The 14,784-nt window shown below is 41.1% G+C and overlaps 1 protein-coding gene across 2 annotated transcripts in view; it reads left to right on the plus strand.

The window, feature by feature from the left end:
- The window catches only part of abl1 (c-abl oncogene 1, non-receptor tyrosine kinase), a 30,377-nt gene that overhangs the window by 2,933 nt on the left and 12,660 nt on the right, over positions 1-14,784 (plus strand). Inside the window, exon 1 of one of the 2 annotated variants that reach the window (XM_041058807.1) lies at positions 12,190-12,749. The exons of the other annotated variant lie outside the window; for it this stretch is intronic. Coding sequence (XP_040914741.1) covers positions 12,665-12,749 — 85 coding nt within the window. The 5' untranslated portion in view covers positions 12,190-12,664. Of the gene's footprint in view, positions 1-12,189; positions 12,750-14,784 lie in introns of those variants that run through there. 2 annotated transcript variants of the gene reach the window in all.

Genomic DNA, 14,784 nt, shown 5'->3' on the forward strand with positions numbered 1-14,784 from the left:
CTTCACTGAAGAACAGATGGAGGAGAAGTCAGAGACATTTATTAAAGAACACCTCCACACCTTTGTTATAAAGCAGCTTCTGTAGAGTGTGGTGGAGCTCAACAGTGCCTCCTCCTGTGTTTGCGCAGGATGGTGTATAGTGTGGTACTACAGAATGCTGTAGCATGTCCTCGACATGGCAGAGAACATTCAGGCTGTGTCCACAATTGTTCACCATCAAATGTATAGGCTTTTACATTATGTAGTTACGTCAGAAGAGATGATTTTGAAAGTAGAAGGGGCTGATAATCTATTTTCTCCTTCAACCCTGGATATAACAGGGCATCCAATTTTAAAATTCACTAGGCTCTCCTTTGGAGCAGTATTTTTTTTAGGCGGTCACCCCTCTGATAGATTGTTTAGGTGGCAAATAACTGCTAAGGTTTTGTCTGATGGCAGGGGCACACCTATAGGATAGCTCTGGAGAGTCTGAAAAAAATGTTCTAAGTATTTCCCAACAGAACTGTAACGGCAGTATCTTGCCCATAAAATCTGTCTAAAAAACGTTGTATCATATGTTGAGATTGTCTATCAAGGTCCATTTCTAAATGGCAGATCCTTCTGACTCAATGGACCTGACTATTTGGTATGTTATTTTTTTTGAGACGGATGAAAAGGTAAGTTTAGACAGCTGCTCGATGAAAGGAAATCTGAAATTAATAGCAAACAAGTGAATGATTTCAGACAAAGTGATAATCAGAGCACCCCTCAGGGAGCCTTTTTGTCTCTGAGCAAGGCTGGCATGCTGTGGTCTTACCTGGTGAGGTTTCTCCTAGGTTTGTGTATTGTTTAGACCATGATCACATAAAGCACTGTGTCTGTTTCCTGGCTAGAACCTTTTGTTTTGTCTAGTCTCCCATTAGATGACATTTTTTGAGCCATGGCAGTGTAGAGAAAGCAGACTTTTGTAGGTTTAAACATAACCTTTAGAAACCAGCGGTGACATCATCATGTACTTCACTTCTTGTTTTTATAGTCAGTGGTTTGTTATTTACTGGTTTTGGCTTATGAAAATGTCTTTGTGGTGGTCTCTTAATTTATGGTCCAGAACAACACAACACATAATATGACCAAGGTACACGGAGGATTGTTCTCTTCCATAAATCACAGTAAAAAAGTCAATAGAATTTTTTTTGCAGTTATACCTTTAAGCTTTGTCTTTCAGCTGCCTCTACTTAGATGCATAATAATGTAATTGATACTCAACTGAGTATCAATTACATTATTATGTCTCTATTTAGATGCATAATAATGTAATTGATACTCAGTTGTGGGCTTGGACAATGAAAAACAAAATGTAGATTGTACCATTTCTACATCAGCACATCACTGGAAAGAATTGGTGTGTTAAACACAAAATATATCACAAAATATATCTTATCAATTCAGGACAGTGCTTCAGTTAAAATTGCTTCAGATTTAATCAGTTGAGCGATAAAGCTGAACTATTTTAACCTTTTAAAACGATCACATGCCATTGAGACGGATGCATGCCATGCATCCCGCTAAACAGATAAGTTTACCAAATGTGTCTTTAGGGCTGTGATTGCCTTGGCAGGAGTACTTTCCACTGACTCTAAGTCTTGCATAACGCAGAGGGGGACAGGACAGGGAAGGTCAGAAAAACAGAATGAAAGCCTTTGCCAGTAAATAGATCGAATTTGGCAAAGGGTCAGTGACGTGGGTCGTATTTGTTTTCTCTTTCTGCCCCTTTCCTCCTGTGATGAGCAGGTTAGACCATGAGAGAGGATGTGAGTCATAGTGCAAGAGGAGGGCAATATCAACACATGATTTTACATCTATGTTCTTTTTCTTCCTGGTGAGCCCCAGGTAGTTAACTCTCAGCTAGCCAGTGCCATGCTGCTTCTCAACAGGCAGGTTCAGACCTCTGCGTGCAGCTGCCTGGGAGAGAGACAGAGGCAGTGAATGGCAAGCAAAGACCTGTCTATGCTCTTGGCACCTCTGTGTACTGTACAGTGGGGGAGGTATGATCTCACTGGCTAGCTAGCACAGACTGTAAGTACTGAGCAGGGTAGTGAATTTCTGAAGACACTGCTCACTTGCTGCTTTTTCACCTGTTTTCTCTGTGTGTGGTTCAGATAACTGACACCAGTTTTACAGTTTAGTTGCCATTATTGCTATATCTCTCTGTTTGCAGCCTTTCTACAACAGCTTGTTCCCCCCACGTCTTTGCCATTTTGGTTTTGAAAGTCCAAAAGTAATTTAACTGAATTAAAAAAATTACGTCCAAAGTGGTGTACCCATGAGGGGGTGTTAGCTTCAGCTTTACATCAGTATTAGATTGTTTTAGCGACCACTGTTATTTCACTCAGTGAAGCAAAATTTTTTACACTTCCGTCAAATATGTGCCTCCCTCCTTCCTCCCTGAATTTTAGTGTTAACTACATAGGACAAATATGTGACCACCGCCAAGTTTGACTTGCTGCAGGAAGTGGAATTGCTGTGTAAAAGTGCTTAATGAAAGAATAATGCCTTTCATTTGTTTTCCTGCCGTTCCCTGAAAAGGGCAAAAGGAAATAGAAAAGTTGAGCGGAATTTGGAGGTTCTAGGGTTTAAAGGAAAGAGTATTGGCTTTTTTAAGGCTCACAACAACATCTGGTTTGTTGGTAAGTTAATGATTGCAGTCCCCATGTTTTGATGGTATGGAAAGGAAAATTTGCCCCCTAGTGGTTACATTTATTTATGTGGTTAATGTGTTTTATTCAGGCACATTGCAGCTGTGATCTAGCTAGATAGCATTTTGATACAAAAAGACTACCTTTATAAATATAATAAAGTTATTCATTCTCATTAATTCTCTTAGAGGAAGACGCCCTTGGTGAGAGACAGTAGGAACTTTTTCTTTTTAACTTAGGTGCTGGTGAGCATCTTTCTTTGGAAGGAATTGGCTGCCGTGTTGGAATTCCTCATCCTTTATTCCATACATCAGTGGTTAGAACAAGAGCTGCATACCACAGGGCAAACATATAATAAAGATAAGCTGCATCTTTTACTGTGCCACTCCTGCTTTATGGAAGACACAATCTCAGACTCCGATCCTGGTCTCATCACTGGCGTCTCAATCAAGTGGAAATCTGACAAATTTGGGGTGCACTCTGACCCAAAGCCAATGTAGTCCTGACATGTTTCAGTAATACATTATCGAACCCTAACTGTAGAGCAAAGCGAGTAGTTTTTTGTCCCCTGTTTAATCAATCATTTTGTTCATGAAAATATGCTGTTGTATGAAGCCTGCCCTATTAGCTGTAAATCCCCTTGAAATTACTGTACTACTGGAAAACAGTGACAGCTGGAAACAGTGTAAGAGTTTAACAGATGGCGGTTTTGGCATGTGATTGCCTACTGATTGTCCCCGTTGTCTCAAAATTTTAACTACAGCCAACTTTAACTTCTAGACAACAAAAAGAGAACAGTGTCAAGCTATGGTCATCAGCCAGACAAATTGGGTTGCAGAAAATGTAGGATCCTCTGGCATGTTGCTTCTTGCTTGGATAGGTTTCAGAATGGGCACAACAGGGCTTTTCTTCTTACTCATAAGCTTCACCCCACAATTTTTCCCTGGTTGACGCCTGCAGGCTAGCCTGGCAAAGCTTCAAGTATGTTCAAGGCACATCATAATGTGGAGATGAAGGAAGATGACACCCCACTTATTCATTGTCTTTATTTGCTGATTTCTATTCAGGGTCTTGGGGTGGTGGAGAAACATGTAAGGAGCAGAAAACAAAAAAACACGATATACCGGTTAAGTCACGCTCATGTATGGGCAAATTAATAAACCATTTGATTTATGTGTAAATATGTGAACATGAAGATTTGACACAGATAAACTGGCACGATCTCTGGAGCTCGATGCAATGATGTCATGATCAATGAAACTAGATTAAATATCTGCTGCTTGCGTGAACATGAAAATCCATATAACTATCTTAATTTGAAGCCAGGCTTGTAATAATGACAGAGCTATGATATGTCATCTCAACAGCTTGCTCATTAATCTCTGGCAGGTTGATGTTCCTTTTATCTGCTACGTATGAATGTGCATATAAAGAGGCTTTTTAACTTTTGAGTTGATGGTGGTTAATGTACTTTGACTTAATAAAGTTGTATTCAGGGCAGAGCATAGACAGTCTGACCCCTCCTCTGATATAGCCTTTCAGTGACATCGTTTGATTTCTGTGTGTGTGTGTTTTTTTTTTTCCTGCAGCATGTGTTCAGTGTGTATGCAGTAAGTGAAGCCATTTCTCTTTTAGTCTGTAACTGGCTCTTTCTTGGCTGGAACTCGAGGAATCTATACAGTCTAGACACCAAATCTCCTCCCATGATCCCTGTGGGTCCTGAAGATGGGAGGAGGGGGGTCTGTGTGTGTGTGTGTGTGTGTATGCGTGTGTGTGCGTGTGCACATGCACACCCACGTACATACCCACGCAGCAGGCGCCTCATAGTAATGCTCATTCAGGCCAGCTGTTAGGCCCCTGGTGGCTTGTCCCTTGCTATGCCCGGCCATGTGTTCACACTAGTGGGTGCACACACGTCCTGTGCAGCTCTCAACTGAAAGGACTCCTCTACTCTGTTTATTGTTTACCAGTTAACCATGACAGTGCCTGAATGGTCCTTTGTGATGCAGTTTTGATAGGTTTATCTGGAAAATTTAGTGTAAATGTCTTAATATTGTGTGAGAAAGCATGTGTTTTTTTGTGTGTGTGTGTGTGGGTATGTGTGAGAGACACATTTGTCCCTTGCCGGATGACACCTTGATTAGTAAGTGTTTCCCCCTCTCATCAAGTCTTGACCACCTGGAAACGAGTCCTCTTTATTACCATGCTACCTGATGACTAGCCAAAACAGCTGTGTTTATAAGTCAAGGTAGTCAAGGTAGCCTATGCCTCACAAGTTCCCTCTTTTAATCAAGGTCCACATGTGCTGACAAATTTACAGCACTTGATCATATACAGATCTTACATGATGAATGATGAAATTATGGTAGTTCTTCACAAATAAACTTTGAAAAAGGTATGTAATGAACCAGATTCATCTCTTCTGTCTTTCCATTTATTGTCCTATCTTCACAGGAGTAGTTTACACTAGTAGTTAATCTATTCCTGGCCTATGGCCTCTTCATATTTTGTAGTGAATCACATATGTTTGTATGTGATCTGCTTCGCCAGAGGTGTATTGAGTAATATTGCCTATTTTGCACAGAGAAAAAAAAAGAAAGAGAGAGTTGAACATAGGGCAAGCCACAGCAGTGAAGTGAAGAATGTGACCTCTTGTGCATTCCTCTCTCAAATAACTGGTGCAATCCCCCTCCCTCTTTACCTCCTTTCTTTCTTCTCTGTTTCTCCCTTCCTCTTTTTGTCTTTCTCTTCTCTTTGTCATTGTCTCTCTCTATTCCTTTGTCTTGCTCCCATTTTAAGTTTTTATTAAGTGGATTTTGCACTGCGTAAACATTTTTTATAGACATGGAGAACAATAGCAAAAACAAGCAATAGGCTAAATTAATGAAAATCAGCAGACAATAATGGAGCACACAAAAAATGTCACAGTTTAAAACTGTAAACAGAACACAAACATCGGGCAGCAGCAAAAGCATATCAGCATTTATTATTAAATGTTTTTGCTCTCAAGCTGCATTATCCAGTGTTCCAAAAAAAAAAAAAAAAATCAACTTGTGCATGAAAAAAACCTTAAGCTGCTAAAATTGAAAAATGATCAGCTACTTATAATGAAGCTGATTTGAAGGGGGGAAAAACGCAACTGCAAACAAAGGAAGAAAAAAAAAATCACAAAGGCACAAACCAAAGCTTAAACCAAAGCTTTTTCCATATACATAAGGTACACAGTGTTTTGTGCAGAACAATTGGAAGTGTAAGCATGTTGGTTTAGTACAAACAGTCCTGTTGAGTCATTGACTCTCACCCTGGTTTTTCTTACTTAGATTCAGTTCAGCATCTGCAGCTTTATATTGTATGTTATAAAATCTGGGCTTGTGATTGCCCAGTTTCAGAGTTTTTTGTATTGGTTTGTAATTTATATTTTCAATACTGGTACATTTTTCAAAATTTCATAAGCTTGTTTCAATGTTAACTACGTGGGCAGCATTCACAGGGCAGGTATTTGTTATTTTACATATTGTCAAGCTTGAATTCCCACAGTAAGAGGCCACCAGCATACCCACTTCCTTTTCTTCTTTTTGCTGGTTATCCTTCCATTGTACACACACATAAATATACAATACATACAATGCTCACAACCTCCAAGTTGTGTTAGGAATGCAGCGTGGGAGCTCTTAGCCACCCGGATCCACATGCACAGGAAAAAAAAAACACCCCCTGTTCCCCTCTCCATGCCTGAGCAGGCAGCCCTAGCTCCAGACACAGCTGTTGCTTTCTCTGCAGACAACCTGCTACCTAGGATGCCAGCTCTGTCTTTTTGTAAAAAGTTCAGCCATCTATGGACCCCCTTGTTCAGAAAGCCTTTGTCCCCTTGCAGATTATAGGATAAAAGTCCATGGGGGCATGATTTGCCATGGGGGCATTTGGTTGATGTTCCTTTACTTTTCACAGTTTTTTTAGTTTAATGCTTTTGAGTCTGCCGATGTTTCAATTTTAATTGCTGTTAAGTAGGAATAAGAAAAACCCTGTCCACCTAGACATTGTCTGACCAGTTATATTATTGTCTGGTTTGTTTTTTTTTCTCCCTCACCAGTCCAGTCCATACAGTACTGGTATGCTGTCCTGTCCTTTTGTGTTGTGTTAAGCTCCTCTTCATAGCGCTATACGAGGGTGCCTGCTATGCTTGCTGCATCTGGATTCACTTAGACACAAAGAAGAGCCCAAGCTGCTCCACTGCTGCAGCCTGAGAGCCCCATAGCCGCAGTCGCTCCTCTGTGTATCCGTTTCTGTTTTTTACCCCAATGGGCATACAGACAAATGGGGTCTTTCTCCAGGCGTCTAGATAACGTCTCAGACACTTAGGGCTGATGGTCTGTAAGAGCAGACAGTGCATTTACTGGCTCTCTCTTCCCTGTTTACTTTGTTTGTCTGCTCTTATCACGGTGTTGTCCTTTTATGTTGTTGAATTAATACATTTTGCCCCAAGTAATAGTAGACGCTTTAGTGCTAGCTTTCTCTTTGAATTGTCGTAAAACTGCAAGCGTCCCACTCATACATATACACACACATGCTTTTCTTTGCTTCTTTCCCTTTCCCTCCTGAAAGAGTTTGGCTCTCCTAGTCTGCACACTCATAAAACAATGGAATATAAAAAGATATGCTTTTATGCCAGCACTCTGGGTCAGATCGAGTAGTTAAGCTAAATTCTGAAAATGACTGGATTAGCACCTTCTCCCCTCCACACACACACACGCACAAACACGAACGCAGGTTACCATTTCTGAATAGAGCTAATTTGTCTGGCCTCTCCTTTGCCCTCTTAAGTACTTTATCACTGACAAGTGATGAATAGTTGTGTTCATCTGAGCTGCCTGTCTGTTTGCTCTAAGTATGAAATTTTAACTCTGGGCTGACATCCATACATTTCAGTTCTCTGCAGGTTTGCATATTTTTGGCACTACATAGTTCTGTCTGGGCCTACAGCAGTCTGTCGTGTGGAGAAATGAGCAAAGGTTTTGCTTAGTCACCTGGTTTGTGTTGCCCTATTTTGTGTCTGTCATCATGGTAAAATGGTTCCTCCAGTCCTGTTCCAGTAGGTCGGGTGGGTTTAACTCCCTCTGTCTCAGCTCTGCGTGCTAGCAGGTCTGCCAGGCACGTCTGTAGTGAAGATTGTTGTAAAACTGAGCTGACAGTAAACTGTTAACGGGTCACCTCAAATGAGAGGGATTTGGCTGGAAAGAGAGAGAGAGAGATTGTGTGTGAGCAGATACACAAGAGCATGCCTATAAAATAGATTTCATCACAAAATCTGTTTAATGACCTGTGGGTCAGTTTCACTATTTCCATGTAAAATACATTGGAAAAACAGCTTCTAAAAAGCACAGAGAGAATCAACATAATGGAAGTTGTTTGTCTTTTGCTCTTTGTGCGTATTTACTGATTTCTGCACATTAGAAACTTTAATGAGTTTGCAAGTTTACATATGTACCTCTCTATAATCAGTTTCACTGTTGTCCACATTGGTAACTGATTACCACCACAGGCTGATTCTAGAGCCTTTAACCTTGAATCAGATCAGCCACTGTTTTGTTCTTAAGTGTCTGTTCTCCCTGTGGACAATGCTGAGTGGAGAATTACGTGGAACCCTAAACCCTTTAACCTCATCTACTTGTCTGGAGGCCTCAGACACTCTGACTGCATTCTCCAGAGGGCTCTGAGTAAACAGCCACATGCACACACGTAGACACACATCCGTACACCAAATACATGGTAACTGGTTCTTGAGTGTCTGATATTTAATTACACTTGGCTGTTACAGATTGCCGTGACTCCCGAGTTAGGCACAGCAATGAAATAATGAACCATGTGTAGTGCAGAATCTCTATTAGGAACCTTCATGGCTTTGTCTCTTTCCCCATCTCCCACCCAGTTCCTCCTCTGTAATTAGAAAGTTTGCTTGGTTTAAAAGTGCAATAACTCTTGTTTCATTACTTAGATGGACAGGATTTATGCCAAGTTGGCTGGCTCACATTTCTAACATTGTTAGACAGTGTGATTATGTTTGTGTGTGCACTCTCGTGCATGAAGTTACAAGGACAGAAACCGAACAGCCCTCAGACGCACTCGAAGACAATATCCTCTTACCATCCCCTTCATTTCTCTATTATTCCAGCTTCAATATGACCAAGTATTAATTTATCATACTAGTTAATGGCCTACTTCTGCCTTCAGCGCCTTGCCACAAGTAAAAATGTTCATAGCAGATGTCAAGAGCAGTTAATCATGTAATGGTATGAATTATTGAGGTGCATTCCTTCTCAGCGCACACTGGTAAAAGAGCATTAAGTGTAAAAGTAATACCAATTCATAATTGATAGATAGGATATGAAATATGATATATGATTTGTGTCAACACCACTGTAGTGGTGTTTGTAACACCACTATAGTTTGAATCGTAACACAGTCGCTGCCCCAGTTGAGAGCTTGGGAACACAACCTGTTCTCTCTGCTTGAAGGTTTGGAGAACGGAGTCAGGAAAGCAGGAGGGGGGGTACATGAGAGGAAAAGGGCCAAAAATCATCCCGTGGGTGGATGTACGTCAGCTAACTGTTAACATACTAGGCCCGGATTATAAAACGCGAGCGAGCGATTCTCCTATGAGCTCACTTCCAAACAATGTGCTTCATGTTTCTCCATCTGCAACCTTTTTTCCCTCTTTCCTCCTTCATTTTTATAGCCCCTCTCCTCTTCCCTTCATCCTCTCATCTCCCCAACACTTTGTGACTGCGGTAAGTTAATGGGCCTTTCTCAGAGTTCGAGGAAGCCTGCATTTCTTCTTAATTGGTGTTTGGGGTGGCGCATGAGAGGAGCACAAATGTTTGCCATACCAGTGCTGCAGCGATGATGTAGGGCCTGGTGCCATGTGACTGGATGTTCAGGGTACTGAGGTCATTACTTACAAAGCCACTGAGACTGAGCCATGTTGAAGAATACCCATAGATGCTAACAGAAGCATCACTGCCCAAACCAAACAGACAAGCGCAAAATAAGTTGAAGTTCCAAGACTAGTAGATGTGGATGTGTAGTATAAGGTCAGTCCATGTCCAATCCATGATATTTATATATTCATTTTTCTTGTTCTTCTTTGTCTTGACTTTATCAGCCTTAAATCAGTAAACAGTTGCAAAACCTCATCCCTTGTCATCACTATTTCTAATGACCTGGATAAGTAGCCCATTACACATCATCTGCAGTGCTTTTGAAATCATCCTCCAAACCTGTTGACTCAAATTAATTTTGTTGTCTGAGTTTTCCACAGCTATGAGGTGATAGAGGCAGGCAGTCAACCAGAAATGAAGCCGCTTGCCAAAAGTTGTTGTGTTCAAGGAGAATTTGTGATTGAGGTGCTCTTCATTTTCCAGCCCCTTTCATACATCATTCCATCCAGCCTGTTGCTCCTCATATTTCTGCTTGTCCTGTGTATAAGACATGACATTTTTAGTATCAGATTATGTTGTCTTGAAAACTCTTTGGAGTTTGAAATCCAGTCCAGTGACTGTCCAACCTTGTGATTGATCTGAGGGGTGAGTGTCCCTACTTGCCTCGTATCCTTTTATTGTTTTTAAACCACCAAAGATTTCAGACTGTCGGTATACTCACTTGTCAGTTTATTAGGTACACCCAGCTAAAACAGCTGGAGTGTAATACAGCAGTCCTTCATTAAATCTTATCTTCATGTTCTAATGTTCAGTCCTTGTTGAATCTGTTTTAGAGAGCTGTTGATTCATTTATATAAACATTTTAGAGGTTGTAGATTGGCATGCTGCTGAACGGCGTTGTGTTATACTAAGCACTATTTTACTTTCAGGATTAATTTATGTTCCACAGTAGGACTTTTGGTTTACATTAGGTTTCTGCCAGTCAGCTACAGACATACAGCGAGGTCCAAATTTCCAGAAGAGACCACTTTCTGATTGGCTTGAACAGGAAAGTCCCATTCACTTGAAAGGGAATGCGGTCTCAGATTTCTAGACTATAGGCCGTCAGAACAATAGTACCTTGTACACTTTATTGTATGGGGGATATTTATAGTCAGTACTTTTACTCCCTGATTGGAAATTCCAGTGACCTGGTCAGCCAGTAAAGTGGGTTGGCACTCACGCTATTTGCATGGTGTCATCAAGTCAGCATCCAGTCAGTATGTAATTACCCTCTCAACTCGGCCTCTTATCTCTGATGTCAAATATGTACTCACACACTAGGATGTGTGTCATTTAAATGGAAAAATGCTTGGCAGACAGAGTCAGCACATTATAGCAGCTCTCGGATGATGGTTGATAATTCTTTAAGCCCATAGAACACACGTTAAAAAGCCAAATCATTTTTTTCTGACAACAAAAACTTGAGGTTCACAATTGCAGTATTTGTTGCTTGGCTATTCATTTGAATTGCATTGGTTTATATGGGTGTTCATGAAGTTGTCTTCACCCCCAGGAGACGGCCTACTAAAATTTAGTTAAGAGAAAGAAATACACAATTCTGAGCTGTGTTGTCCTGTAATAAAGAGCAGGACAGTTATTTAGAGAAAGATGCATTTATAATCACCTTTATAGTTATATCCTCATCTTTTTTGCTTTTATCACATTTTCAAACATTTAAATGGATTTACTTTTGTTAGTTGGAGTTTTGACTAAACATGAATACGTTGTATATCACTACACTTTGAGACAACTGAGAAAATATAGAAGAAAGAGATATAAAGTTATAATGTGTCGCAAGTGTGCTTTCCTTCTGCCAAGGATTGTTTGTTCCCTCCAGATATGGCCAAACCACCGCTGCTGTCTAAAATCACATGGTCAGACATGCTTTTCTATAAAAAAAAAAAACAACTTTCATTTTGATGAATTTAAATATATTGCTCACTTCACTGCCATTTGAAATAGCTTGTGGCAAATGAGCCTTGCGTGAAGTCCAGAGGAGACTGGTAAAGGTTATACTTTGCTCCCTGTTCGCTGCCAATGATTCAGAGTTTCAGCTATGTCTTTAACTACCCAGGCCTGTCTCCAGAAACGATTCTTTAACCTGTAAACATTTCAGACTGGAGAGAGGGAAAAAAGCATGGCTGAGAAGAACAGAGAGGGGAAGAAAGACAGTGAGAGGGGGGAAGGGGGGTTAAAAAGTTGGAGGAGGAGCTTCTTGTAATCATCTCATGACTTCAACAGAAGGCGAGGAGAACTATTTAAGATCCATACTGAATCGTAACTTCAATCAAAGTTTTAAATGAGACCTCTGGCGCTTTTACCTCATATCTTGGCATGAAGTTTGGGTGCTGGTGTGCTGTTGTTTGTATTCTTTTTGGTGAATGCTCGTGTGTGTTTGTGTGTGTGTGTGGTAGCGGTCTCTCCCTCTCATTGTGTGTGTTTGCTGCTGGAGGTGGGACGGCTCAGCTGATGTCATTGAGTGCAGCAGGCTGAGCCTGAAAGAGGCCCTTTGTTGGCAGCTGTAGCACGAGTAGTCCCTGCGCCTCAGATACACACTCACACAGGGGACAGGAGAGAGGAATGGCACCGCTCAGACTGCCCTACTGCCCACTCAACTGACACATCTATAAGTCTAGCAAGCTTTTTGGACCAAACCCACGCTTTTGGATAGTTGCTGTATCTTGCAAAAGTGGAGCTAACGAAAAGCTCAAAAGCCAAAGAGGGGAAAAAAACATGGAGACGCTCAGAAGAGAAAGTTGGTAGACTTTGGCGGACTCCGCTTTTTGTTTCGGAAAGGAGCAAGGAGAAGCAGAGGATTTACAGCAGCTGGAAGGACAGAGGAAAAGAAAACTAGAGTATTTAATCACCTATTTTGGCTTGTTGCCGTTTCTCCTTTTTTTTGTCTTGTGTTTGAATTTTTCTTCTGTTGGACACATGTAGAGGGGAAACGTTCGGGGGACGTCTCATTTGAACAAGCAACAAAATTTTTGAGTGGGAAGGGAAAGAAAACAAATGAAAATGTTGGAGATATGCCTGAAATTGGTGGGGTGTAAATCTAAGAAAGGCCTCTCGTCCTCCTCCAGCTGTTACTTGGAAGGTAAGAACATTTAGTGACCGTTATAGGGTTGTCTCTTAGCTTGGGCTGTGATTTTAATGTTTACTTTGGAGGAAATGTTAACAAAAATCAAAAGTAAAGATGTCAGAGAGGCAAAAAGTAGGGTCTTAGGAGACAAAGGGAGAAGGATAAAAGATGAAGTATCAAGTAAAGTCTGAACAATGATTTCTGGACTGTGGAAACTGAAGAATGGGGAGGAGAAAGTGGAGAAGCGAGCGCAGGGGAGGGCGAGGGAGGCCAGACACACTGGCTAGCTGCAGAGGAAAGAAGTGGAAAAAGAGACGGAGAAGAGAATACAAGGAAATATGACTCCTGGCCGTGTCCCACTTAACTCTTGTTTATGAGGAGAGGGGCTCTAATCTCGGTCTGCACTCTCCTCTTCAGTTCTCTGCCATGTTCTAGTACTTGGCTGTGGTGAACTGATTCCATAATGAACTTAGACGATAGCGTAGATATATTTACTTCACATTTCTTTGTAGTATAAGAACTTATTTTCCATTACTTCCAATTAGACTGTTCTGGTCACAGATAAAGTGGGTAATTGATTTGCCCGTGATGTATGAAACACGAGGGGAATTCGGAGAAATCTAGGGCACACTGAGTCTGTGCATAATCACTATAGGAATGGAATGGTAATGGAAGACTCTGTGAAGTAATATGTGCCAAAGATTGTGCAACCAAATGATTTAATAGAGTTAATAGTCCTGGTACACTCTTCACTGAAGTGGATGACAGTGATAAAGAGTCTTTAATTTTCAGACCATATGGTACAAGGCACAGCAAATCTCATGCTGAGATGATCTTCCACTCCACGTTTAACTTTCTGTCCTGATATAATTCTCTAGAGCTTGAGGCCTTATTTGTCATCGGCTCCAAGTAGTAAGAATTTAGAATAAAAATCTATAAGCATAATAGCAGGAAAATGCTCTTTGAGTATTCTATGACACTTTCTAAGTGATGTTAAGTCCAAGATACCTTGTTTTCACCTGTTATTCCCTGCTCTCCTCTATAGGGCTCTGGTCTGAACATCCCCTCACTAACATGATATCTCCCACAGTGGGTAGAACTGTATCACATGATCTGAATCTGCTTGCCTTGTTCTCCACTACCTAACACTCAGGTGATGACAGGTGATGCAAGAGAAATATGTAAACTAGAGGGTTTCCCTCTCTCAGACCTCAGAAATATGTGGTGTGGGACAAGCGCCGACTTCATGGAAGTGGACCCCACACTGTTAAATAGATTCACGGTTTTGGCCCCAGGCTGCTGCTGGCTGCTGTTGTGCCAGGTACTTAACTGCATTTGCCTTTTGACCAGCTCATTTGAGATGACTGGAATCAAAACTGGCAGGGCTTGGCCTTGGTCATGAACACCAGGACTAAGTGAAACCAACATGATGTTCTGTTTTTTCTTTTTTTTTTTTTTTTTTTAAAGAAGTGCGGTTTTGAAGAAATTTCTGTCTTGCATCAGTGTATGAGTATGAGTGCAGAATTTTATACAAGTTCCACACACATTTAATAATTTTGAGTGTCATCTCAATAATGCAGCCAGGACATGGTGTAATGTCTCCCACTTCACGGCCCTGTAGAACTGCAGTCTGATAAAGAGCCTTTCTGATTCTTTCTCACTTACCTCCCGAGTTTCCTTTTTCATATGACTTTTCTTGCCTTCTCTCTCTCTGAGTGTGTGTTTTTTGGCCCATGTGTCAGTGTGGTGTCACCCTCTCACAAAGAGCTGTGGTATTTGTGGCCCGTAAAGTGGACATGTGTGGCATGGGCCGCTCAGATGTTTCTCCCCACACACTTTATGACCAGGCCAAATTCTGGACATATGGTATGTCTAGCTCACCCTCAGGTCTGGGTCTTGCTTATCGGTCTTCTTTTGTATCTTGCTCAATCTTTCTTCTCAGCTTCAGCCCAAATCTGACAAAACACGGCTGTGTTTTTGACTTGAATCATAGCGTTATTTCTGTTTTTTGTCTAGCTACAATATTCATTGGGAACACAACTACTGTTAT

Source organism: Toxotes jaculatrix, chromosome 16, assembly GCF_017976425.1.
Source record: "Toxotes jaculatrix isolate fToxJac2 chromosome 16, fToxJac2.pri, whole genome shotgun sequence".
NCBI classification, from domain to species: Eukaryota; Metazoa; Chordata; class Actinopteri; family Toxotidae; genus Toxotes; species Toxotes jaculatrix.